Source organism: Rhineura floridana, chromosome 10 (assembly GCF_030035675.1).
Source record: "Rhineura floridana isolate rRhiFlo1 chromosome 10, rRhiFlo1.hap2, whole genome shotgun sequence".
In the NCBI taxonomy this organism is placed as follows: domain Eukaryota; kingdom Metazoa; phylum Chordata; class Lepidosauria; order Squamata; family Rhineuridae; genus Rhineura; species Rhineura floridana.
This window is the reverse complement of record NC_084489.1, coordinates 85,214,416-85,242,191: the sequence shown is the minus strand read 5'-3', so window position 1 is coordinate 85,242,191 and position 27,776 is coordinate 85,214,416. Positions and strand designations below refer to the sequence as shown.

The 27,776-nt window shown below is 39.8% G+C and overlaps 1 protein-coding gene across 2 annotated transcripts; it reads left to right on the top strand.

Annotated features, from left to right (window-relative positions):
* The first annotated feature begins 538 nt into the window (after window positions 1-538).
* On the top strand, window positions 539-27,124 carry LOC133365234 (meiosis-specific coiled-coil domain-containing protein MEIOC-like). Of its 2 annotated transcripts, XM_061586834.1 has the most exons (8): window positions 540-795; window positions 8,940-9,068; window positions 11,035-11,201; window positions 12,548-12,649; window positions 14,293-16,072; window positions 16,936-17,070; window positions 18,611-18,791; window positions 21,262-27,124. In XM_061586834.1, the coding sequence occupies exons 1-8, from the start codon at window positions 733-735 to the stop codon at window positions 21,516-21,518; spliced, it is 2,814 nt and encodes a 937-aa protein (XP_061442818.1). In that variant the 5' UTR covers window positions 540-732; the 3' UTR covers window positions 21,519-27,124. The 2 variants fall into 2 exon arrangements, with proteins under 2 accessions (XP_061442819.1, XP_061442818.1); XM_061586835.1 differs by lacking the exon at window positions 8,940-9,068 and having other exon boundaries at window positions 539-795.
* The last annotated feature ends 652 nt before the right edge of the window (window positions 27,125-27,776 follow it).

Genomic DNA, 27,776 nt, shown 5'->3' with positions numbered 1-27,776 from the left:
GGGGAGGGCTGCCATCACTGTAACCGCCTATGAATTAATTGAGCCCCCTCGAAAACCCCAACAACTTCAACGATAGTTTGAGACTGAATTTGACCTGAATTATCATATGCAAATGAGCCTCTCAGGCGTGACAGTTTAGCCGTTTTTTCCCTAGCCCGCTTATTCCATTTTAACACAGGCGGGCACCCCACCCCACAAAAAACAACAACCCTGGCGTTTCCCCATTTCTTATCAGCCCTTTTAGTCACATGGGATTCCATTAGCATTTATGCTAATCATAGGATCACACAGTAAAGGTCGGCCTATTTAACGCCAATCAATCATCTCTTTCCCCCTCCCCTCCGACCAAAATGGTTTCTTCCCAACCCCTTGAAGCCGTTTAGCCTAACAGTCGTTAACTGCTTTTCCAGTTGGGAAGAGAGGGGAGGGGCTAAACACAGGAAGAGCGGGCGGAGGCGCGCTCGCACGCGGTGGGCGGGGCGCTCTGAACGTTCACATTTCGCGGGGCAGAGCGCGCGCCGGCGGACTGGGCTCGAGGGGGCGGAGCAGCTGCAGGCGCGCGAGTGCGCGCCTCGCCCACCTCCCTCCCGCCAATCTTACCGCGTCGGTTTATTTGCGGTAAAGGAAAGTGCGTTGTAGGTAGGCCCCGCCCCCTTTGCTCGGCCCGTCCAACCAGCACCCGCCCTTGTTGCTGAGGCGCGAAAGGGGAGGGAGAAGGAGTCGACGACGAAGATGGTGGCGGACGGTGCTCGCGCTCTGGCTGTCCCCCTCCCAGGAGGGACCCCGCGGCCAGAGGTGAGGCCCTGCGAGCGACGCGGTGGGGAGGGGAAAGGGAGAGAGTGGGACTCTGTTCCTCCCCCACTCCCCATCTTTCTTCATTTGTGCCCAAGGGAGTTTTTTTTTGGGGGGGTGAGGGGCGAGTTGCTGAAGTAATCACATATTCTTCGCTGGCCCGCTCATCTCTCAGTTTTCCTCAGTTGTTTCCTTCTGTTGTTTCAAATTTTTAAGCCCATTCGGGTAGGCGCAGGGGTGGGGCCCTCCAGATTATGTTGAACTACAAGTCCCATCAGCCCCTGCGACCATGGGCAGTGGCAAAGGATGATGGGAGTTGTAGTTCAGGAACATCTGGAGGGCCCAAAGATTCCCCACACCTGGGTAGGGAGGCCTATCGGATCTTTTATCTGTGAACCATCATGTACATTGAGAGCCCTATAGAAAATAAGTGGATGATAAGAAGAAAAAAAGAGTCTTGCTGCTGGATCAGGCCAAAGGCCCATCTAGTCCAGCATCCAGCTCTGGCCAACCAGCTGCCCATGGAAATCCGCAAGCAGGACCTGAGTGCATAAAGCTTCTCACTCACCCATCTCTACTGGTAGTGCCTCCTCCCTTCTCACCAAGCGAAAGGTTGGAAGGAAATGTTGTGGTTTATTGCACACATATATCCCAGGGCCAACGGATAGAAATAGAGGCATTGTGGTTAAGACTCTTAAGTGGTGCCCTCCAGATGCTTTGGAGTACATCAAAACTCTTCACTGGGTTAAGGAAGAGACATTAAAACAGAAAGGAATCTGCTGCCTGGGCTAGATGAACAAGCCCCAGAATTTAGCTTATAAGGTGGAATAGAGGAGTTGCTAAATGCAGATTTAATTAGGTTGGATCATGCTTGGTGCATAAAAATTTGGCTGTCACCAAAGGTTGCAGGAAAGAAGCATAGTTGCTCTCCCTTTGAAAATATAAAAATCAGCAGTTACTAACCCTAATTGAAACAAACAGGTAACTGAGGCAGAGAGCAAGAAGTAAACAAACAAAAAGTGGTTCAGTATGCTCCAGTCACTAGATGACACTACCCAAATTCAGCCAGTGTGGTGTAGTGGTTAGAGTGTTGGACTACGACCTGGGAGACCAGGGTTTGAATCCCCACACAGCCATGAAGCTCACTGGGTGACCTTGGGCTAGCCACTGCCTCTCAGCATCAGAGGAAGGCAATGGTAAAACCACCTCTGAATACCCCTCACCATGAAAACCCTGTTCACAGGGTCGCCATAGGTCAGGATCGATTTGAAGGCAGTCCATTTCCATTTGGTTTTACATGTAATGCACCACCTAACAATCTCCAACTTTGGTAATGTATGGGCAACCATATTTTTTGTTTAATTATGCTCTTTGCTTTACATGGATCTGTGTGCTAGAGAGATATTTGAACACCTGCTTGACTTATTTATTTCCCTTTTTAATGGGACCAGCATAGCTACTGCAGTTTGTGTCTACTTTGTTCACTTCAATTCCAAAGTAATTTTTACTTGTATGTCAGCTACTGCAAGTCACTTTCAAATATTTCAGATTCATCATGACATCATTCCACTGGTCCATCTGGTACTAGCTCAGTATTGTACTGTAGCAGGTCTCCACATCAGGGTTGCTTCCACACTTGGTGTTCAGTGTGGAATTGCTATGCTCACGTTTTATGGGGTTTCCATACAATATTGCCATCTGTATGTAATCCTTTCATGTTTTCCCAGTATTGCTGTCACCTTTCTTCTTACTTCAAAATGTCTGTCTTTTCTAAGTGGTATGGTTTTGATGTGGGCAGGATGTATTAGGCAGGTGAACCTATGCACAACCATTGGAACCTTTGAGATGGGCACCATTATATAATAATGTTAATTTTTTTTAAAAAATCTATCTTTTAATCAGTGCTAATACACTTTCCTGACTATTTTTTTAAAAACAAGATACGGAATTATTAGTGAAATATTACTTAAATGAAAGTGTGCTAGTACTGTAACACTAATGAAAAAACAAGAACACACCTTGCTAGTCACTGCCATTGTAGCAATGTGGTTTTCAATTTATACTTCTGAAATAAGCATTAAACTCTCACTTTTAACATTTTATGAATAGAAGGAGGCAGTCACATGTAAACAAATAAGTGCTGAACCCTAAACAATATATATACATATATATTTAAAAAGATTGATCACATTTTCCCCCCAAATGACCACTCAGGTCAACTGGATCTTCCCAGCTGACAGTCACGCCCACTGGTGTGGATCAAATGCAGCAAGATGAACAAACAGAAAAAGTGTAATATCTCCAATAATGTGAAAAGTCAATCACTGTTGGCTCTAGCTTACAGCGGAAGAGCAATTTATTAGCAGTAGGTGTCACCCATCTCAAAACTGCCTTGGAGATGCAAGGGATTGAAACTCAGATCTTTTGGATAGGAAGCCTGTGTTCTGCCACATCAGCCCTCCTCTAGGATGAAGAAATACTTCACATTTTGAACAAACTGATTAGTATTAAGTTAGGGTGCCTCAGGCATCTTGAAAGCTAACACAAATACTGTTCTAGATTCAAATTTTGAGATGTCAGCATAAAATTTGTAGGTTCCTCAGCAACATGATGCCTTGAATTGTTCCAGCCCTAGCCACAAGGCTGCAATCCTTTACACACTTACCTGGAAGTAAATCCTATTGAGCACTATGGGACTTCCTTCCATAAGATTATGTTGTATAGGAAGTAATAATCCCATGCAAGTAGCTTTGTCAGACCCACCATGGATGGTGCCTCACATACATATACACACACATGTAGGATAGGTTGTTAAAGTTTTGTTGATTGGCAGGTATTTCTGCATTTGAACTACTGTGATACACTCTGTGTGGGGCTTTCCTTGGGGTTGATCTGGAAGCTGCAGCTAGTGCAGAATCCTGTAGCAAGTTTGTTGAGTGGAGCACCTGGATGTGCACATATTTCACTGAGCCAAGGGAACTGCAGTGGCTGCTGATAGCTACTGGTCCCTGTCCAAGACCTTTTTGTAAACATATAAAGCCCAGAACAACTTAGGATCAGGTTAGCTGAAGGACGGTCTGCCCCTATATATTGTGAGAGCACTTAGATTATCTGGGGAAATTCTACTTGTGGCTCTGTACCCTACAGAATATCATAGGGTGATGACCTGAAAATGGGCATTTCTTGCTGTTGCCCTGTACTGTTGAATGCCCTTCCCTCTGCCATACATGAAGCAACAAATAAGTGAGGACTTACCATTTTGTCCCCATTTTCCCAGACCCATAGCATTGGACCCTGTTTTATGTTGTTGAATTTTCTGAATTTGTTTTACTTGCTTTGATACGGTTTTAGGTGTTTTTATGTTGCCGTTTTACCTGTTTTAGGTTGAGTTTTTGTTATTTATTTATTATTTATTATTAAACGTATATCCCTTCCTTCCTCCCAGAAGGAACCCAGGGCAGCATCATTATGTTTTAATGATATATTTTGTTTTTAGACTGTACAACATTTAGAGATTTTTGATGGCTAGAGAGTAAGAGAGCTCTTTTCTCATAGAAACTACATTCTAGCTAGACATGGAAAACAGGAACGTTGATTTGTGCCACTTCCCAGTTCATTCTCAATGCATGACCGGCAGCTCTTGCAGGTGTTTTGGGAGCTGCTCTGGTCGTTGAGCCATGTACTTTATAGCTATTTCACAATAGCCTGAAAACTACAATTCCCATAATATTTCCACATACTGGTATTCCAGTGACATCAGACATGGCTAAGACTGGCTGTAAAGGAAGGTGGCCAATAACATATGCTCAAGCAGGGCCTTTGGCAGTCTGAAATCTTTGTAAGTAGGGAGGCATATCACTTTAAATCTATTCAGTCAGGAATTGTATGTTGGGAGACTATTTTGTGGCTTTAAAGTACTATCAGGCTTTTTGTGAGTTAGTTCTGTGCCGATTAAAGGTGGTTCTTTGAGAAACTATATGTGTACTTGATAATGCTATTAGTTTTTCTTCTGAATTTGTGTCTGTGTTTAGATCCAACCCTGCATTTTTCTCACTTTGTTTATCCTGCTTCTCCAGTGGGTGGAGAAGAAACACTTAACAATAGCTTGGCAACAGTTTCTGTATGTGAGTGGTAACGGGGTTGTCATGTGTAAGCGTCCCATAGCAGCAGCACTGACAAGGTGCGATATAGCACAGCATAGCTGTTACATTGGATTTCGTAACAGAACTGAATGTATGTAAAGTGCCTGACTGTCTCAGTGACTTGTGTTCATGATAAGGCGAACATACAGAAACAACTAGTATAAATCCTGTGCAGGTTTGTTTGGAGATTTGGGGGGCGGGGATTGAATTTTTGAAAGGGCAACTTTCCCCCCTCCAACTGAGTTTGAGGAGGAAAAGTGTAAAACGTGAAGAGTGACTTTTGCAGAGCTGCACTTAAAGCAGCTGAATTTGCAGTATGGTTAGATAGGTTTTTTTTACTTTAAACATTGGTTTGCTGTGGGTGTTAAAACAGCTTTTGAGTGGGAAAATGATGTTCAGGTTTAAAGTTTTTGAAAAAATCCACATTTTGCAATGCCCTAAAGAGATTTGGATCAAATTTAGCATGTTTGACCGTTTTTACAAAACTAAAATTTTATACTATGTTAACTTTATATGATGTATAAATATCAGGTTTTCCCCCAGTAGCAACAAGTATTTGAACTGAAATGCTGATTTTGCTCCCTACTTAAATGAAGTTTACTTGCAGCACAATGTAGACATGTCCACTCAGAAGACCAATTGTGTTCAATGGGCCTTAATCTCAGATACGTATGTATAAGATTGCAGCATGAATGTTGCTGGAGTTTCCCAAAATATTTAAACAAATTCAAAGTATTACTTGAAATTATTCTTATTGTAAAAATAACTCAATAACGTATATTTGCTTAAAGTTTGAAGAAAAAAATTAAGACCCTGAATATATTAATTTTAGCATGTTGAAAGAACTATGTGCATATATATTTTCATTCATGTTTCCCAGGGATAGTTATCTGGAAAAAAATGATTTCAAAATTGCCCGGTTTGACAGAAATTATATCCATTGATTATGTTTATAAAGCAAACACCTTTGCATTTTTGGAAATTGAAATTTTCCCACTTGCCTCAGTGGAGTAGGGAGAGTAAGGTGCAGTTTGCTAATACAGTAAGATAGTATCCCCTTTCAAATCTCTATCCTTGTTTTCTTGGTGATAAATGTTCTAATAGCTTTCTAGATTAAAAAATCTTTTCTACAGTTTGTTAGAATTACAGTTAAGTTTATTTTGTTTGTCTTCTTCATTCTATACCCTTTACATCAAGTAAATTTGCAGGTTTGCAATGTGATCCAGCTATGCTGTTCTATTCTCTCTCCCACCTAGTTTTCCATCCCCCCACCCACCCACCCCCCTAACAATCAGTCAGCAGTGCATTCTGTGGCCACATAGCACACTTAGGTTGCAATCCAAGGCACATTTTCCTGGAGTAAATCCCATTGAACCCAATGGAGCTTACTTCTGAGTGGACATGTATTGGACTGCAGCCTTAGTCCTAACTGAGTTGTTTTGGACTTCTTTCTTTCTTCCCCCCATTTTTTTCCTAAATATTTTTTCTACTTGTGCAAGATTCCCATGAGCCTTGTGATAACCTCCCTCTTGTGTGTTTTGGCTACAGTATCTTTCTCAACCAATTTGATCTAAACATATTGAGAATGAGAGGAAGGGAACACCTGGAGATGAAATTGCAAAATAGCCAGATACTGCTTTTGCTTGATGTTAAGAAGCTAAAAAAGGGTGCATAAGTAAAATTGAGTTCGCCAGTAGTATATATATGATGCTATGATCATTTACAGCCTTGCACTACAGGTGCTGAGCATCTTTAAAACTGAGCAAAAATATGATTGTTCAATTAGTAAACAGTTATATAAAACGTTGCCTCCCTTTTTGATGGTTAAATGATTTGGTGCGTACAGGCTTATTTAATGAGCACAGCTAAAAACTTTGTTACCAGTTTGTCTTTTGTCAATTATAGTAGAATATAGATTGATTGTGAATTCAGAAGATAAATGTACTTCTCATTAAATTCTTTACATGTTGTCTTAGTAGTTTGGCTGATCTCAATTTTTATAGTAGCTTAATTGGCCAAACAAAGGAAGGCTATTGAGCAAACCCAGACAATTGGCATTTCCTGTTTGTTAGCAATAAATGTGAGCATTTTAGAAAATACTTCTTAATCTTCATGTGCAGAACAGACTTAACTTTAAATTTCAAATTTGAGTATGGTCCTGATCTACTCATGTATTTTTAAGCTGTGCACAAAATTCAGTATCTCACTTGAAAATTAAGTTAGAGTCCTGTCTCAATATGCACAACCAGTTTTATTTCTTTGTTTCAAGTTAAGAAATTCAAGGAGAGAGGACAATATTCTGACACTTGTAGCATTGAATTGTGGGCACTGATAGTATAACTGCTGTGACATCCTGGAATGCTAATAAATATTTTGATAAAATAAAACAGATCGCTAGAGTAGCTTCATATGCAGATTGAAAATGATAGAGATCACAAGAGTAGCTTTATTTGCAGTCTTTAGCAAGGGAATTGAAATATCAGTGTGGCTGGGGATAGACCTAGGGTGTTTCCTGTCTCTTTGTAAGAGGTCCCAGAGAGCAGGGAGGCTATGTGATGGGAAGCCCAAGAGACATGGTATGTGAAGAAAAGGATTTCAGTAGGTGTTGGACTGAAAAATGGGACTCTTGGGGACACCAGGCGAAGAATAAAGTCTGAGGAAAAGGAGGACACACAAGAAGAAATCGAAGTAAGGGGACCAGAAAAATTGTCACAAGATCTAAGGACAGAGAACAATATAAGGTTGACAGGAAAAGGGATATGGTAGTATGTTCTTCTTTCTGCTATCATGTAGTAAATATGGAACATCTATCAGACACCACCGTTTTATTTTGAAATGACCTTATGACCCTTACGATTTACTGGTTACACCAACTAATAAGTATTCTCTTCTGAAAAAAAATTCAAGAAAATTTGATCTCGGTTTTAGCTCCTTTCGACAGCACTTTCTCACTACTGGTGCCCATTTGTGACCAGTGTAATGAGTGAATCATAAACCCATGGATCACAGCTGTGGTTCCTTGTGCAATCTGTAAAGTTTGATTTAGAGAACTGTTGATAGAACTTCTTGCTGCAGCTGAGATCTGTAAATTGCTGGCTCATGTTATATGGTTCATATGGAATGAGCAAATATATGGAAATGATGCAGTCAGTAAACGCAAAGTGTAGAAGATTAAGGTTTTTACAATGTGTGTATATAAATATATATAAATAAGATGGCAATATAATAAAAGAATGGAGGATAATTGAAGTAGATAAGGGATAGAACTTTGGGGAAAGGAAGAACAGGAAATGGAGGCTATGTTTTGCCATTGGCAAGACTGAAATCAGAACAACTTTTTGAAATGTTAGTTGTGGTACCAACGCGTCCAGCTCATATCAGCTGCGGTGCATTTCTGTGCTTGAAAAACTAAAGCAGCTAAAAAAATTTCCCTTGCAAGGCAAAAAGAAATTGGAGTGAGGCAATTTTAGCCAAAGAAAAAAATAAAGAGAAAGCCTTAAGAAGATACGTTGGTCTTCTATTTTAATTTTTAGTTAATCCAACTACTTGTGTATGTGTGTAAGAAGAAAGAAGGCTGGGACAAGCTACACACATCTAGGCATCACATGTTGATCCTCTTGGGAGGAAGGATGGGATAGAAATTTAAGAAATAAATTAATTAATTTGGCCCTTAAACTGCCATTCTGCAGATTTCAGTACAGCATTTGACAGATTGTTTTGAGCTCAAGGACCATGTTTAACTGCTAGTATTTGCACTTGTCAGGGAAGATTTCTTACTGGGTTGAAAAATAGTTGAGCCCCAGGAGAGTCAATACTGTACGTGTTAAAATGTAACTTACCCAGTTAATATAGAATGCCATATTGAACGTTGTTTTCTCATTTTTGGTTTACTCTTGGCAGCCATTTTTCATCAAGGTGCTAGCCAGCTTGCTACTTAACATGTACAGCTTCGTTAAATGTTTTCTAAGCTACAATTAACTGTAATATTGAATTATTTTTAAACAGGTGAAACCTGTGGTTAAGACTGCAAACCTCTGTTTGTTTGGAAATGCTCATTTTGGAAACAAGAGTTCGCACACTGGAAGTGAGGATATGGTTAAACAAAGCACCACGTTCAATCATTATAAGTCACAGGTGCGTCACAGCAATAGAATTTACTTAGGAATCATTTTCCCTCAGTGCAGTTATTTGTGTTCATAGTAGTTTGGAAGTGAAACAGGCCTATTCCAGAGTAATGTACCAATATATAATACTCTGAGGACTCACTAAGTGTACAAAAGTATATAAGTTTGCAAATCAGCCTTGTGTTTAACTAGTTGCCTGATCACCATAGGCCACAAGGAGTTCCACACAGGGAAATAAACAGGCTGGTGGAACAAGAATAGATCCTTCTATCCCTCTTCCTCCATCAGCCTGCTTGGTTTCCATGCTGATCATGAAGGAGTTAAGCCCCGTCCTCTACAGCTGGCAGTGACATGCAGCAGGGTGGCTAAAGAGGATCAGATTGTTCCCTCCCTCCTGTGCCACCCACAGAGGAAGGCAAATCCTTCTCTCACATCCAGCCTGCAAACCAAGCAAGGAAAGTCCTCAAGCTTAGTTTGGCAGCTAAATCTGAGCCCTCTAATGTTGCAGGGCACAGCAGAGGAAATGCCTCACCCCTTCGGGCCTAACTACATAGGCTTTTGTTTCTGGACCTCTGAACAGGAGCATTCCTCTCTTGGGAAATGGGATATGCTGCAATATTTTGTTGCAGGTCCCATTTGCTCATTCTTAAGGTATACATTTTATTTGCAATCTAATGCAGGGGTGAGGAACAGGATCTGGCTGGTGGGTTGGGTCCAGAACTGGTCAACTGCAGGCCAGTTTGACAGGTGGGCAGGACCACTCACCTGTCAGTCACTTGATGTCAGATGATAGATGTCAGATGATTCAGATATACTTGTCACAGTTCCAAAGTAAGAATCAATATTGCACTCTTAAGTGTTCTCCTGATTCTTTCTTTCCAGCTTGAATTCAGAGCTTTTTGAGTTTGTCACTTTTTCTGTCATCGAGGGTGGCAACAAAAGATGCCAAACTGAAGCAGGGGATGAAAAGGAAGAATTGAAAGTGCACTTATAAGCTCCTCACTGCTACCCTAATGCATGCTGTAGGTTCTTACTGAATGGAAGGTTTTTTAAAGACAAAAATCAAGTAAATGTTACTTTGCTTCATGAATTCATCTTAATTCTGCTGAATGTTTTACATGGAGAATAAATGTAGTTCTGTTTACCAACTGGTAATTTATTGTGGTGAGCATACAGTATTCTATATTGTCTGCCAGTAGGGTGAGGCAGGGAACAAACAGCATTCTGTGCTCCCATTTTTTAAGCCTGTATGAACAGTACTTAAGTAAGTCTCACACTTTTGAACAATGCTTATACAGGTAGCTGTGTAGAGAATAATGCAGCACTAATCTCACATTTATCTTAGGAGGGAAGGCTGTGTTGACCTGACACTCTTCCTGTGTCCAGTTGTGAACTTAGTCTTCCTTCGGGTTTTGTTTGCATTATATTATCTTTTTTTCCCTGCTGTTGCTCCAGAGGCTTCTCCATGTGCAGTTAATGACTTTGTAGGGAAATGCATGTTTTTCCAAAATGTGTGAAATGTAGCATATGTGTTGTATTGTGAGTACACTACTGACAAACGAATTCATGACATAACCACCATGACTTGTATACAGCACTTGCACCATGCTTCATGAATTGTATTAAGGCATAACTTTCTCTCATTTTATTTTCTAATGTTAAAAGGAAATGCAGCAAAATTCCTGTTCTGAAGTACCAGTGCTAGTTAGAGTCCTGTTAATAGCATTTCACACTGGAACAAAATATTCAGTTCTGTACTGCTTGTTATCTGTAATACTTCAATGTTACTCATGGAATTACTCATAGAAATCCTTGAACAGTTACGTAGCTTGTGTATAGCTTATTTTTAACATAATTCCTCTCTTTGGGTTGACAGGAACACAGTTCTGCTTTCTTCTTAGAGACTGAGCATGTCTATCACTCAGTCTCTAAAATCCTTTGTTTTTAAAATGTGTCCCTCTTTAATTTCAACTCAGGTAAATAGCAGAAAGCAAGAAATGGACACACCATTTTTCTCTCCGTTGTTTGGAGGAATAACTAATACACCGCCTACTGTGGATTCTCCCCAGTTTTACAGCAGCTGGTCGCCTTGTGGAGACGATGCCAATGCTATTGCTTCATTACATGACTTCACACAAAAAAGGTATGAAGTGATTGCCACCTTGTGGTTCTTTCTAGAATTCTCTGAGCAGGTTAATAGAAGCTTGGTCTTCAGTACACCTTTTTCCATAGTTTCTTAAACTAGCAGTTCTGTTCATTAGTGTTTCATAGTTGGTTGTGGCGAGGAATATTGTGATGGAATAAAACTTTTTTTTCTTGTAATGAATGGCCAAGTTTGTTGGTCGTTCGGATAGTGCTTGATGATGTATCTTAATGCAGTGAATAGCAGTGGCTTAGGAAACATTGCAGCCTCTTCACTTACAGAACTAGTCCTCTATATTGAGACCTCTATGCAGCAGTTGCATGCCATACAAGTTTGATGTGAGCAATATTTTGATATGTGATTTTATCTAATAAATCAAGTGTCCTTGCTTGATGTTTGTATCACGGATTTAATATTGCTTGGTGACGTGGTTAAAATGTCATATTAAACAATTAGCAGCATCTTGATTGACTTTTTGTCTAATGAAGTACGAGCTGGAAAGAGCCAAGCTAAGGGGAGTCCTTTTTACTTTTACTAGTCCTCATAATACATATCTTCACATAAGGCTTCCTGCTGCTGCTTTTTCTTTTTTTCATTTTCTGAGTTTATTTTTAATATCGGCATTTTTGTCTCTTCTTTCAAAATTCTGCTCTCAGACTGGAGCTGAACTAACTTCACAATGTCTTAACTTGCCCTGGTCACTTATGAAATGATTACGTGCGTTCATTTGCTGATCTTTGTCAAGTCTTGCTTCACTTTCACCCTTTCCTATGCATTTTTAATGAATATTACTTTATGGCTTGTTTGGCTTAGAATTTGTACACATGCTTTTTCTTAATGTCCACTTCAGTTGGGAGTGTGATTATGCTGGGACTAGTGTGTATAAGACATAGGACAGGACAAGGTTCTTTATATGGCCACATTGTTCCCTCCTACTTTAAAGATAGAGGGAAGGTACAAGGGAAGGTAATTAATTTATTGGTAAGTTAAGTCTCATTCTCTCATCTCATCCCACATCCCTTGTAAAGTGTACACCTTGCCATTTCAAGCTGCACTTGTGACTCTCTGATCTTCTTGACAAAGCCAAGGAGGGTAATACTGAGCGTTCTTATCTTCAAAGGGCTTATTAATTTCAATGAATATTGCTTCTCAGTTTCCTAAATCATTTTATTAAGTTTTATTCAGGTTTAATTTTATGTATTTTTATACTACGTCATTCAAAGTTGAGTCAGCTTACAAGACTGTCAATACTGCTCTGAAAAAAAGAGTCTAAAGATACTTCATTTATAAGGCTCATTTTTCTTAGATTCTTAGTACAAGTGATATTCAAATATCTCTCTTTTCAGGACACAGGTAAATTTGTCTTATTCTGGTAGTGGCCCTGATATGTTTGGCTTAGTGACCAGCATCCTAGAGGAGCCAAACAAGCAAGAACCTGTTACAGACTGGTAAGTGATTACCTATATAAAGCTAAGGTAGCATATTAGCTTCAATGAAACTGTTCCCTCCTTATCTCAACTAACTTCTGGTCCTATGTTTAGGGTGTCTCCAGAATGTCACTATTTTGTGGGAGGGATTCAAGCCCATATCAGAACTTTAAGGTTGCACAATTAAAGTGGATTAAAGACTTAGTCACCCAGTGCAACAAATCCACTTAAAAAACAACTGACTTTCGTGATTTAGAAAGCGATGGGGAAATGCATTAAAAAGTGTGGGATGAACAAATGATTAATGGGAAGACATGTTAGCACCCTACAAACAAATAAGGATGAATGCTCATTGACATATAACCTTGCAAATCAGAACAAGTGCTCAGTAAAAACCAGGCATAGTCTAACACCCATGGAAGCGTTGTGCAAGCAGATCAGGATGACTGTTGAATAAACAGGTCGTCTGGAGAAACTCTTAATTGGAAATAAGTCTGTTGTGAGTTTAGTGGGACTTACTGCCATATACAGTATACAAACATGCATAGGATTGTAGCCAGTATCTAATTCAGTCTAGAGAATTGAGGCAATAGAGTCAGGTTGAACAGAATTTGTTTAAATGGTTCATTCTTGCTGTTTCAGGATCTAAAGTGGTAGATATATACATATCCTCACCAGCAGATGGCACTTAAAATGCTGCTTCTAAACTACGGGTAAAATTTCTTCAGAGTTCATTTGAAAAAAGAGTACTTTGGCTGATCATGGAGTGCAGCTAAAATCTTAGTTGTCAACCTTGTAACATTCTAGTGCAGCATTTCCCAACCTTTGGGTCCCCAGATTTTGCTGGACTACAATTCTCATCATTCCTGACCATTGGCCATGCTGGCTGGGGCTGATGGGAGTTGTAGTCCAACAACATCTGGGGACCCAAAGGTTGGGAAAAACTGTTCTAGTGTTAAGAACAGCAGTAGTTTATGGAGGAGTATTTCTAAAGGATTCCCAACTCTGGACCAGCCCAGTGCAGTGATATACTAATCCTAACAGAACATGTTATGAGAAGAGTACCTTGCGAAATAACTGGCAGCTTTCCTGTAAAATGGGTCTATTCAGGCCACTTTCAGGTAGTTGTGGTGTTAGCAACTATGTCAACGTTTAAAAAATTTAATACTAGGCATGAGGGAGGGGAGGGTAATTTTCTATGCTTGCAGAGAGGCTTAACCTTTCCCTCACCAGCAATTATAACCAAAAAGCTTCCCCTCACTCCCCCCCCCCAGTTCTCCAATTAGCCTCAGGGAAATGGGAGTTCCTTCTATCCCATTCCCCAGAGCTGCTCTATAGGTTAAGCTGCTGTACTCTTCACCTCAGTAAAACTAATAGAATGACCTCCGTTTCCACAAAAGAGTGTGTCGATCCTCACATTTTTATGTTTTCAGAATAAATGGTCTATCTTGCAACTTGGATTATAAATTGTCATAGAAGGTCATGAGGTCAGCCTCTGGTATTTCAAGTTAAAAACAATCTTAGTTAGCAGGCTGGAGAATACTTATGCCAGTCAAATGAAGATAATACAGTGCTAAATAGATCAAGGATTTGACTCTGTATAAGGCAGCTTCATACACTGTAGAAACAAAATGTGGTTAGTGCTAAAATGTTTGTTGTTACAGGAATTCTCTATCAAGATTGTTTCCACCAGTGTGGTCATCAGACTTTGAAAACACTGAAAACTTCTCAGGGCTTTTTCCTACAAAATGTTTGGAAAATGAAGATCTTACTAACTTAGTTGGTACCCAAAACACATACGAAGAAAGCTTGCAAAAGTCATCCTCTGCAGAATTACTAAATAGAGAATTTGAGGATTTCCGTATTACAAGATCCTGGCTTGCAACTTCTGATCTTTGTAGTCAGTCACCTGGTGAGATTTTGAAGAATGCTAATCTAGAAAACAAGGCTTTTAAGAGTAATGGGATCAATCAACAAGGTGGATTTGCATATCAAAATGTACCCAATTATGACAAAAATCAATTAAACAGTAGCGGTGGGAAGAGCCATAATGATTTTAGCACTTTCTCATCTTGCACTAGAATAAAAGATAGCACTTACACAAGCAAGGAACATCAGAAAGCTGACAAAGCAAGAGGCCTGCTTGGAAAAAATGATACAGAGGGATCAAGTGAATACTTAAGTCAGTTGTCTAACTCTCCAGCTGATGGAATATGGGACCCAGTGATCCAGGGAAATAATTTGCCTCCTAAAAGATATACAAGTTTTACAGCGACTCATGACTCACAGCAGTTTAGTTGCTCATCTCCGTATTTTCTCATTCCAACACTTAATCAAGAAAATGGCTTTCCCAAAGGAATGAATATAAAATTGCAGGAAGACTACCCACAAAACAACCATAGTAGCATCAGTACAAAGGTGAACGTTGGTAATGCTGAATGTAAGATCCCTATACATCATCAAAAAGGATCCTGTAATCACTTGCCTCTTAAGCCAGCTCTACAGAATATGAACTCATCTTACAATGGATATACGTGGCTGGATAATAAAATACTAAGTCCAGTAGCTACATCACATGTGACTAATGGGAAACAAAAAAAAATGAGCCCTCAGTTATCTTCAGGGTGTTCCACTCCATCAAGTGCATCTTCCACCAATCAGTCTGTAGCACAGCCTTCCTATTCACAGGTGTTACCAGTGTTGTCCTCAAGAAAAGATGGGAAGCTACACATATCTGCGAACATCCCCAATAGGTCGGGTTTTTCCAACTGCAAAGAAAATCACAAGCAACACAACTCTACTGGACACTCCCAGAATGATTCTTTAGCTACTATAGAGGGATACTGTGGTAAAGAATCCATTAATGCTTCTTCTAGCTGGTTATCACAACAGCATTCTGTAAACGAATCTGCAAAACACTCCAGTTTGCATAATAAGCAAAGCCAATACAGTACTGGTGAGAGAACTGGGCAGAATGAGAGAAGATGTAAAAATAATTGGATTCCACACCCAGGCTACGTGAGCCCAAATCAAGCACAGCTCGATATATTAAGAAGAAAAGAACAGAATGGTGGCAACTTGTCTGATTTCATCAATCCTTCTTTCCTACCCCTTTTCCCATTGATGTCTGGTTATAAACATATGCCCAATTTTCTTCCATTTAATCCTCATCCATTTTCATCACCAACTAATGTTGCATTTTCTCCATTGCCATTTCCATTGTCTGAACTTGCTGACCTTCTTCATTATGATGACTTCCCCTATTTGAATCCTTTCTTTAATGAACTTGTCTGCGGAGATATAGCTGCACAATACTTTGCCTTCCCTCCACCTCTGCACCACTATAGACCTCCAAAGAATCGTACTGGACCTGCAAATGAGCTGCATAGTCATCTAGAAGAGTGTTATGAACAGTGGCGGGCACTAGAGAGGGAACGGAAGAAGGTAATGTAGTCTCTGGTAGGCTTAAACCTAGCAAGAGTTAATAGTAACATTAATTTTAATGTTACTATTACTAGCATTACTAATAACATTATTGTTTGCTTCTATTAATAAGGTGTTCCATATAGGTCGTCTTGAGATTGCATTTAGGGCAGGATAAAAGGCTTGCTCATGTGACCTGTGGTAGTATAGTTCAAGCTGTGAAAGATAATGACTGCTTCTGAAAGACATGAATTCTTCAGTGCCTGCTCTAGTTCTAATATAGATTATATCAGTGTAGCCATGTTTGTAACTTGCTGCTGTTAGTATGTCTTCAGCAAGTTAGTCTGCTGGAATAGACTTGGGTATAACAGGTAGCCAGTAGTTTTTGCTGTCAGCATGACAAAGTTCTACTTTTATTTATTAAAATTTTGCTACCTAGCCTTTCCATTCACATTTTGTCTGACATTCCATGTGGCTAAAATCAGAATGCATGCTATACCAAGGCCTACTTTTTTAGTCCTCTTGTGATTACTTGAATCAGCACTGGAGAGGTAGGCAATTTAAGGCCTATGGACCACATCAAGCCTGCCAAATTTGGGTAATATAATCTGTGTGGATTCTTAGTTCCCCCCCCCCCAGTTTCCAGGGGTGGTGCTGGAGCAAGACTGAAATTGCCTTCTTATGTGGTGCAGAATGATTAAAATCCATAGCGTGCTGTTCACTGGTTGAATGCTTTTTGTCTGTAGGCATCTATTTGGTGACAGTAGGAAGCTGGAAAGCGTTTTTACTTTTTTATAGTCAGCTACAAGTGTGGGGAGAGGATGTGAAACAACAGTAAGGAGTGGAACATCCTCCAGTAATTTCTTCTGTTGCTTTCTCTTCAGGCAGAGGCAGATCTAGCCAGAAACTTCCCAGGGAAGCGGGTATCCAGCTCAAATAATGCTCCATTTTCCCGGCTTCCTGCCAAGCCTTCCCGAGTAGATCGTCTGATTGTGGACCAATTCCGAGAGCAGGCGAGAGTAAGCACCCTTACGGATGACTTTTCATTGGGGCAGCCTTCCACATCAGTGCAAGAGATGTGCTGGCCTGCTAAAGAAAGTAACTTGACTATAACTTGGTGGGAGAGGAGAACAGAAAGTGAAGTTGATGGGAGTAATTGCAATTGATTTATAACAGCACCTCATTAGTGTTACTGTATTGGGTGCGCTCATTGGACCCATCACCCTTGTGATCCTTAAAACATGCTACCTCAATGGGACCTTCTGCTGGAGTCAAACTGAGAGCTGCTTGGTGTGTGTATATGAACCCTCCCAAGCTAAACAAGGTGTGCCCACACAGAAGTGTAGAACAAGAAGAAAATTATTATATTCTTATATAAGTAGGTCAAGCAGAAAGAGAAGCCAGTCATAAGACTGCACAAAGGCTTGAAGGAGGAGGGCCATTTCCTATGGTCACCTACTTTAGCCATACTCGTATTTGACCCATTTTTGGACACCAAATGGAGGCTAACAGCAAAAGCCATGTAACATTAGCCGTGCACATGGAGGGAATGTATGAATACGCTTTATCAAGATTTATGTATTAGTTAACCAGCCATAATACATACCAAACAAAGGTCAGGTCAGAAGAGGGTTTATAGTAAATGGTATCAAAACAATTCTGTTAAACGTTGAAGGTCTATTAATAATATTTAAGAATTCCTCATGTGCACCATGCTGTCCCTGCCCCCTTGACCTCTGTTCATTGAGCACACACAGCTGCAAAGGGGCACCTATGCATGAGCATTGTTCCATGCAGTGTTCCGTGTAATCGGGAAGACCCATGCATGGGTTTTGAAGAAAGGAGAAGAGATGGCACATAATGTTGGGGCAAGGCCAGGAGGTGCAGCCTCACCCTTCCACATACCTATTAGTCCTCTATGTGGAGGGAACACGCACATAGGACTAAAGAGTCAGCAGAACCTTGTTCAGGAAGCTATTTAATCCAGTTCAGGTGATACTTTGCCTCTAAAGTTGCCTTATTTGGTCCACCTGGTGTTCAGTGGCAGCTGCTTGCAATTGCTTGGATCGCTTCAGGCCATATCACCTTGGGGAATATACATACAGCCTTCTTGAAGATGTCAAGGCTTCTGTATGTAGCCTGAATACATGCCCTTCCTGCCTAGTGAAGACTGGTTGAGTTGATAACTGGAAATGCATCGACCAGGTCATTAGCAATTATTTAGAGCAGAGGTGAGGAATCTCAGCCCTGGAGGCTGAATGCAGCCCTCCAGATACAGATACGGCTCTCAGGTTTCTCCCCAGACTCCTCACTGGACTTGTTCTGGTTTTCACACTAAGCCATGGTTTGGTTTAGTGTGATGTGCAAATCAGGCTGGCGTGAAACAAAATTGAAAGTAAGAGCTCTGGTACTCCGCTGGAAGTGTCCGTTACTTGCCATAGGTGACCAGACAAAATGGCAATGTACTGTCTGATCTAGCAAATGGTAAAGCAATAATGGATACCTGATTATTTTTTGTAGATTAAAAAATCCAATGCAGTATTATCATCCTTCTTTTAGGTACACACCTTAGTTGGGAAAATGGAACGTCTTTGTGGTACTCCTGTCCATGGTAACATATCTGCCACTTTGAGACATCATTTGGAAGCCATCTGTGCTACCCGAGCAAGACGCAAGGATGAGATTGTTAATGCTGTTAATCCTCAGAGGCAGGGAACATCTCGTTACAATAATGAAAGAGGCAAGTGCCACCCCCGGCTCCTACTGGGAGGAAGTGTGGGATATAAATCAAATAAATAATAAATACTGGGAAACATTGCACTTTTATTGGTGCTACTACTCAGTTAAAGAAATATTAATTAATCATAGTGGTCTTGATTAAATATGCATTCTGAAGTAAAACACCTACTCTGTTTTTTGCATCATGCCTGCATTGTTACAGCAGGCATTGGGGGAAGGGCCGAAGCTCAGTGGTAGAGCACATGCTTTGCACGCAGAAGGTCCCAGGTTCAATCCCGGGCATCCCCAGGTAGGGCTGAGGGAGCCCCTGCCTGACACCCTGGAGAGCCACTGCCAGTCAGTGTAAACAATACTGAGCTAGACGGACCGAGGGCCTGACTCAGTAGAAGGCAGCTTCCTGAGTTCCTGTTACGTTAGAAGAGATAGTTCCTATTTTTCTCTTGCACTAGGGGCAACTTATATTAATTTTTAAAAACCATCTACTGCCCAATTAATTGGGAGCATTTTTTATCAGTTAAATTGCTAACAGGCAACGTTCTTGCCTGTGATGATGATGGATTTTTTTAAAACATCTTCACAAAAATGAATGCTAGTAATTTTTAAAGAGATATACTTAGAATTGGGGGAGTTTAAATATATAGGAATCAAGTGTCTTTATAAAAGTGTCTGAAGAGCTATATGTTGCCCATTTTCAACACATTAGTAGCAGTAAGTATCAGCCTTATTTTCTAGTGCTGCTGCTCTTCAAGTGAATCCATATTCAAACCACGAGCCACATTTGTACGACGTGACCATCCAGACTCTGGCTTGTTTGTGTCTCCCAAAGGACAGGAGCAGGGAGGGATGGTTGTTCACAATTAAACCATTACTTGTTTGACAAGAGTTGTGCTGGCTGAGACTGGGAGACGGAGAGAGTGGAGGGGGTAGGCTGGAAGGTTGCTGTGAGGTTAAAAAGCTCCCCTCCATTATACATGGATATTGTGGGAGGAAGGAAAGTAAAAAGGACATCCTCCATAAAAAATGCTCAGGTTCATATTAATTCAGAATGAATCTTCTAGTAGTATATCAAATAGCATTGGAAGGCCTGGGGAAGGGGACAGAAAAAATATGTTCATGTTTTTTCTTTCTTTATGAAACTCCTTCCCATGAAAGGCCAGGCCTGCTCTAAAAGGCCTGTGGCAGGTGGTTGGATCTATGGTCATTCCTCTTAAGGGGTGGGAATACATTGCAACATTTTGTTGCAGGTCCTACTTTTCTAATAGAATTTGCTCCATATCGTGGTGTTGTAACATTATGCGCTTGCTTGTGGTGGGTCAAAGAGGAAATGCTTAGCATCGTGATACAAGGTAAGTTCTGCTAGATGTTAGTGAAGTGGGATCTGCAAGCAGAGCTTTCATTTTGAGAGCCTGCTTCATGTTTACGGTCTTGTTTCGTTGGGCCACAGTTCCTGGATTTGTATTTTGCATTTATAAAACTTTTTAGTACGCTACTGTCATCTAGACTTTCATCAAAGGCCTTTTCTTGGTCAACAAAAAGTCTTGAAGAAGATCCTTTCTTCAAGAATTGAGATACAGATTGCCCTATAGCTTGTTGTTGTTTTAAAAATAGGTTTGCTGACGGGTGAATACCAATATTGCAATTACATACATCATGTTTATTGTCCTATGTCTGTTTGCTCTTACATGATACCAGGTTTTTCATATTAACATTCTCAAGATACATAGGGTAGGTAGATTGCTCCAGACAGGCATTTTGTCTTCATTTACAAAGATCCTGAGTCGAATCTTGTGTCAGGTGTGTTCAAACAGCAAATAGAAAAGTGGTGGTCCAGTCACTTGCACAGATATAAAACTTCAGTGTTCATTTATTGTCCAAGCATTAAATATGCAGGTAAAGATATGGTTACAAAGGAACAATCGGGATCCTTAAAATGCACTCCTGATTGTTCCTTGGCCCGTGGGGCTTGTAATTCGGTTCCTTTAAAGTTGGTGCCTAATGCAAGTGCTGCTAGGGCTATTCCACTCAGGAGCTCCCGATTGGAGCAGATCCCTGCTAAAAGCAGGACTTGAAGTCAATGCTGATTGGAGTTTTCAAGCTCCACTTGGATTAGCTGGGGTCTTCCTTTGCAGCATGGCATGTATTTGGCCTGCCAGGATGAAAAAGATGGTAGAACCTTGGAAGGTTCATTTGTAATGTTGTTTCTAATGCAGTCTCCTACAGAAGCCTATATCTTAAATCCCATTCCATAAAATGCATGGCGATCTCATAAATGGATTGCATTTGCATCTATTTAATGCTGAGGTGTAGATTTGTAGAGTCCTGAGATGCCAGTTAGATGAATGCATATTTTGGCAGTAAAATAGTCACATCCTTAGCCTGCTTCTTAGGAAATGCTATCAATCTCCTTTGAATTATTGCAAAAAATACTCGCTGTTGAAATTGTAAATGACACTTTGCCGGTTTTGTTATAGATGTCCTTGCTCTGGCAGCTGCCATTAAAGATTTGGCTTTCTTCACACGAAAAGCACGTACGGCTTTATGGTGTGCTCTTCAGATGACACTTGCAAAAACTTCAGTGAATGCTCCAGTAAAAAAGGAGGAAGTGGAAAGGGCTTTGCAGGAGCTCTGTCCTGTAAATGGCAACTCACAAGTGAAGACCAGCATGGAGCATGAAGACAAAGAAAACAAGAGAGAGAACCATGAACAGCCCCAACAGGTCATCAAATGAGCACATCCAAGCAAATCTTGTAGCAGTGTAGAAAATATGCCAGGCTGTCAGAAAGGCTAGATGATCTGTGCTGCATTTCCACTGCTGATACTCAAGCCTAGATAACATATATTTCTGTAATAGTATTGCTTCAGTCTTAATATTGGTGGTAGAGGTGTGTAGTGTAAAATAGGAAGGAGTCGACTTAAGTGGAGACAAGCAATTGTGGTTCTTGGCCACCAATCCAAAGCTGTAAATCAAGCATTAACTAGGAAACTAGCAAGTGGCTAAGCTAATTCTTATAAAAATTTAACACGTAGTGCCACTTCATTCCTTGGTTTTGTAATGTTAATATTTTAAGTGCCAAAGTTATTACTGAATACTGTGGTTTTTTTAAACTGATAATGAATAATGCACATTTATTGTCGTATTGTCAGGAGCTGAAGGAAAAATTCCCAGTGGTCTGGCTTGAAGCAGTCAACAACTAATGTTAGTTGCATTAAACCTGAAAGTTACCAGGAGTGTTACCAGCATTGGTTTCAAGCTGGACTCATCCAGACGTCAGCTTCCATAGGTGGGATAGAACAATAGAATCTGTAGGTTTCGAAAGAAAAACAAAAGGAGTTTTAAATTATGGTGAGCATTAGCCAGTGAGATTAGATTTAGAAACGGAACATATTGGTGCCTTAGTGGCTTAAAACAATTATTTAACTTGGTATGCACTTAATGAAAATATATGGCTATTAATGGTTTATTTATTTTAATGGTTAATATATTATTTTTATTTTATTTTAATATACACTTTGATCCATTGCCAGACCTAATAATCAGGCTTGTGTTTGCTCAGGGTCTGTATGTGTATTTATGATCCTTAAATACACACAATATATTATGTTCGTAGAGAGGGAATGTTTGTAGAAATAGCTATATAAAACTAAATCTATACTAGGTTACCAAAGCTGGCTGATTTATTTTTAGCATGAAGAAATTTTGTATGTTTAATTATTATTATTATTAGGCTTCATACTGTGTCTTGGACAATCAGACACGTTACATGGCCAACGTCTGTGTACAAGGTAAGAATTGGAACAGATGGAGCCCCAGTCCAAAAGTTTCACTGGTACATTTTGATTTTGTCCCTGCCAGTACACGTTTTCCCCCTTCACTGTAATGTTGGGGACACCTCCATGCAAATAGTGGGGAGGTGCGTGCGCGTGTGCACATGGGCACACACACAGCTGTCTGACATTGCAGTAAATTGGGGAAGTGGTGTGTGTCCCTGGAGCTTCTATGTGTGATAGGAACTCTAGTTGGGAGCTTTAATGTTTGGGTTCTTACCACTTAAGAGTATTAACGTTTGAACAGTCTTGTAAAATGTGAGATTACCTGGCTGTACTGATATCCAGGCAGTGTATTTGCATTGTATATGTTAGTGACGAATTTGTCTTAATTGAAAAATTGTGTTGAAAAGTGAGGGATACTGGGTGAAAAAAAAATACTTCAAGTGCTTGGAACAGGTTTTACTTGTTTAGTAATTTGTTCAAACGGATTCTGCTCTAGGCAGCATAATTAATTGAATTGTCTTATATGTACTTTACACCACCACCACCTGAGTTCACTTTTGGGCCGAACCTTATATGTCTAACTAATGAATGGGCCAGTGCTAAGAGGTTCTGCCTAGGTAAAACTCAGATCCTTCTTGATTGGCTGAGAAAGAAACAGAGAGGTTGGCTTGTGCAACACTAGGCAACCAGCTGTAGCTGTGGTGGCTGGATTTGAAAGATGACCTTCACCCCTATCTTTCCCTCTGCCTCCATCTTTGGCGCAAAGAGGGGCTTTAATGCAAATAGGAGTCCAGGCTTGTGAATGTTTAGAGTAAATGTAAAAATGAATAAAAGGACTTGGATGTGTGCAACAGGAAATTGCAAATACCTCATGCTCTCTCTCTTTATTTTAAAAAGCAAAGGAATAATTAAAAGGCACAATCATTACAGTGCCAGTTCCTTAAAAGAAAATAAAATATTTTCAGCCTTAGTTGTAGCTTAAAGATTAATGTGGAAGAAATTACACTTTGTGCATTTTGCACTAAATGTCATTCGGTCAAACAGATTTTGTAGATTAAAATTGGTTTACAGTATACAGAGTTGATTTAATTTAACTCTTAGTAATATTACCATGTTAGAAATGGTAATTTGGTAGTCTTATTTTTTTATGTTTACAAAATCATTGTACTTCTCCAGGACTGTATTGTAGTAATGAGTATATTAGGCCCACTGAGTTCTTAATTTATGAAAATTGTTTAAACCTGTGGTTATAATTGGTGGTTATAGGTAATGTGCCTTTAAATGTCTTAAAAGATAACATATAACTGTGTACTCACTCTTGGTTGCAACTAAGCAATATAGTTAAAGGGATTATAATAAGCTGCATTTGATAGCTGTAGTTTACCTTATGAATATTAAATAATCAATTTCCAGCATTGGTTTCCTTAGCTTTAGAATATCTAAAATGTGTTTGTTTTAGTTACGTTGCCTATAATGGGATCCATTCTCATTTGATTGACTTTGGTGCTGCATCCCTTGCTTTTCAAAAGAAAATGGCAGTAACGGATACCCACCAAAGGATATTGCATTTTACGCATGTGAACTGAAATTCAATTTTCTGTTTTGGAATTGAAAAAAACAAAACTTTCTGCTACACTTTGCATTAGTTTGTGTAGGGTGTTTTCCTAGCAGTATTGTCTGGTCTTTTCTATTTCTGTGGTTGATAGTCACATGGTACACCTACCAGTTAGGGCGTAATTTTTGATGTAATGTAAAATCAGTACATGGGTTCTTCATTATAACTGTTGCATTGCTTTATACCCAATAATTTAATTAGATGCGAAGTTGGGCCATTTGTTATATTGTCCCAAAGAAGCTCTGTGGGTTGGTTTGTCAGTTTCTTCCCCCAAACTGATGAAGTGAACCGAATCGCAGGATTTGCTACTGAGATGCTTGTTTCTGAACAGCTTTTAAATATTAACACCTTGTTGAAGGCATCAGTTGCTCATTTCCAAAATAGAACTGGCATTCTGTATTCCCTCAGCCTTCCAATTATTAAAGAGAAATATTCAGAGTTACTTTTTAACTTTTAAGTAAAATAAGCCAGTGTACTGTAAATGAAAATAAGGCATCTTGTCAGACATGTACCATTGCTCCAAATAAATGGCACTGTGATGTTCCAACTAGCGGGTTGCTCCTGCTGAACTTGCCCTATGATGACTCTAATACCAGATGTGTTAAATTACGCAGCATAGATATGCACCTAATCTAAAATGCACCTAAGAGACTTGTCTGTAAACATATTGCAAACTTCATGTGAAGGTGAGTTCTGTTCTCTTACGTGTGAGAGCTGGAAACTGGTGAGAACAGCAGCAAAGACTGAAGGGGCTTAATGGGAATTAGATGGCCATAAAGCTAAATGTGGGTTGAATCTACTTTGATTTATTGTTTGGGGTTTTTGTTTACCTATGTAGGACTTGTTTATGTTGTAGAAAAATGCTACTAAAGTGTTGCAGAATTTAGCCTTAGAGTAATACACAAGATAAGTTCCAGAAGAGCCCTTGTTCAAATGGAAAGTGGGGGGGGGGAGGAGGTGATTTCCTTCAGTTCCCCCTGCTCCCACCCATGCTGCTCTAAAAGGTCACCCCACTGCAGAACAGATTTGCTTGGGTGTCCATGTGCGCAAGGAGTTATAGGAGGAATTGACAAAAATGCTTCCTTGCCCACCCCCTCCATTTATGAGGGCAGAGTGCTCCATTCTGTAAACAGATATCTGGAACTAACTCTGTCTGTGTTAAGAACAAAAAACCAGATCTGCTGTTACCCAAAGATTTTACCATGCAAAGCCTGGCTTTCATCTGCCCAGAAGCACTTGTGCTGCCTGACCCCTCCTTGAAGCAGCAGTCTCTCAATGCCTTGTCTTGACCTAGTTTTGAAATTCCCAAGTTCCACCTGTGGTTTGTCCTGTGGTACTGAAGAGCCACTGTCTTGAACGAAGCTCTACTACGTTGCATGTTTCTCTTGACTTTGGCCATAACCTTGGCTACAGTGAGATGGCCTCATTAGATAACATCATTTGGTTTTAATGGTGTTTATTGACCTTTGTTTTAACTGCCTTATTTGTATGTTTCATAGTGTTTGGTTTTCCTTGAATGTCTTGCACCACAAAATTCCAGAAACAGACATACATATAGGTAGAAACACCTTTAGAATGAGGGCAGCAGACTGCTTTCATTTAAAGCTGAACATTCCATGGTAGACACCTAGTCTTCCTACAGATTTGCAAGTTTTTGAGAATTCAGCATATTTTGTGTATGTGTTAATTTTTACTTGTCTGTATGGAAACCCAGCTCGAAATTGTACCCTGCATGGTTTTATGGGTCTTAATCACCAGCACACTTAAACGTTTGGTAAACCTTTATATGAAATTATGAAAATGTATATCGTAGTTGTGAATGCTTATACAACAGATTTTTGTAGCATCTTGCAACTCATTTTTAAAGGCAATTTTTGTTCTAGCTTTCATTTTTAAAAATGTGGATATTTTTGTTAAACCTATTAGCAATACGATAGTTTATGGTGCAAAAAAGATCCTCATTAAGTTACTTATTCAGTTTATTGACAAGCTACGGTAGTTGGTAAGAACTTTTAACAAAACTGAGAACTGTAACTATTACTAACATCTCTTGGCTGTTTTGCCAGATAAACTTTAGAAATTATTGTATATGCTGGCAAAATGGGTAAGAAAAAGAGATGGATATAAACCGGACAGGACGTCAGCTCAAAACAAGACAATATCAAATGTTTCTATGTGGTATGCAGAAACATAAGCCTTTTGTTTGGGAAGAGAAGCGTGCATTTTTTATTATAGATGATGTGAAGATAAAACTATTTTAATATACTGTTTGTGGTATAATACCGTGTGCCAATCTTGTTGAACAGCAAAAATGTGTATATAGCTAGTTACATGATTGACAAGCCTATTGTGATTTGATCGATTTAGTAAATTGAACAGAAAAATGTTTAAAAAGAGGTCAATCGCTATAAGAGACTTTATCATTGGTCAATTCAGGTGCTGAGTCATTGTATCTGGAAATAATTGTGTTTCTGAAAGCTGCAAAAAGCTCACTTCTACCTCTCCTGTAACGTTCTGGATGATGATGATGAAGTTCTACACTGACCTTCTGGCACCTCCTTTGATACTAGATTGTGAAATGGGATGCCAAATAGCCAAGGCTTAAATCATCGCTTGTGTGAAGTCAGTTAACATGTGTGCACTTGTCAATTATATTAAAATAAAACAGTAGAAAAGTGCAAAAGGTTGTAATGTTGTGAAAAAAATTGTTAAGATTTATGGTGAATCCTATAAAAATCATGGTGAGTGAAATGTGCTAGCATTATTTTTATATGTAATATTTTCTTTAAATTGAACCTGTTTTCCATAAGTATTCAGTTCTGTCTACATTAATTATCAGCTGCTGCTTCCCATATAAGACTTTAATTGTTTCTCTCTTTTGTTTTGTAATTTTCACTCGTTACGTGTGCTGGCTGACACTTAAACAATTAAAGTATTTAATATTTAAATGGCTGTGGCTGTGTGCTTTCAAGGAATTAGGGAGGAGAATCGAGAAAGAACTTGGTGAAATCAAAGTGGGAAGAAGCCCTTAATATGCGTGCTTGGAAGCATTCATTCATTGGCAATCACTCGTGGCCAAGTAAGATTGTCTTCCAAGATAAGGTCTTTAACAGTCGGTCCGTAAGTGACTGTGGAGGCCAATTCTGGATCCACACAGCCTCCCACAGTGAGGACATAGGTTTCCCGGTGGAAGATGTTTGTGATGAGGATTTGTTTGATGTGCCTTCCGCTTAGCTCGTTTGTCCCGTTCGCTCTGTATTTGTGCTTCTTCGAAGTCCACAGCACCTTTGATAATAGCCAACCTCCATTTGGGACCTTCATGGGCCAAGACTTCCCAGTTGTCAATGTTCATGTTACATTTTTTTTAGATTTGCTTTAAAAACATATTATTTATTTTATTTTATTTATTTGACTCATTGACGCAGGAGGGTAGAGCACTGTTGCACTCAGGTCCTGTTTCTGGGCTTCCCATTGACATCTTGGCCGCTGCGAGAACTGGATGATGAACTAGATGGGCCTTTGGCCTGATCCAACAAGACTTTTCTTACGTTCTGGACCTGCAAAAATACTTTTTTGCATTTCTCATTGTATTTGGGAGGA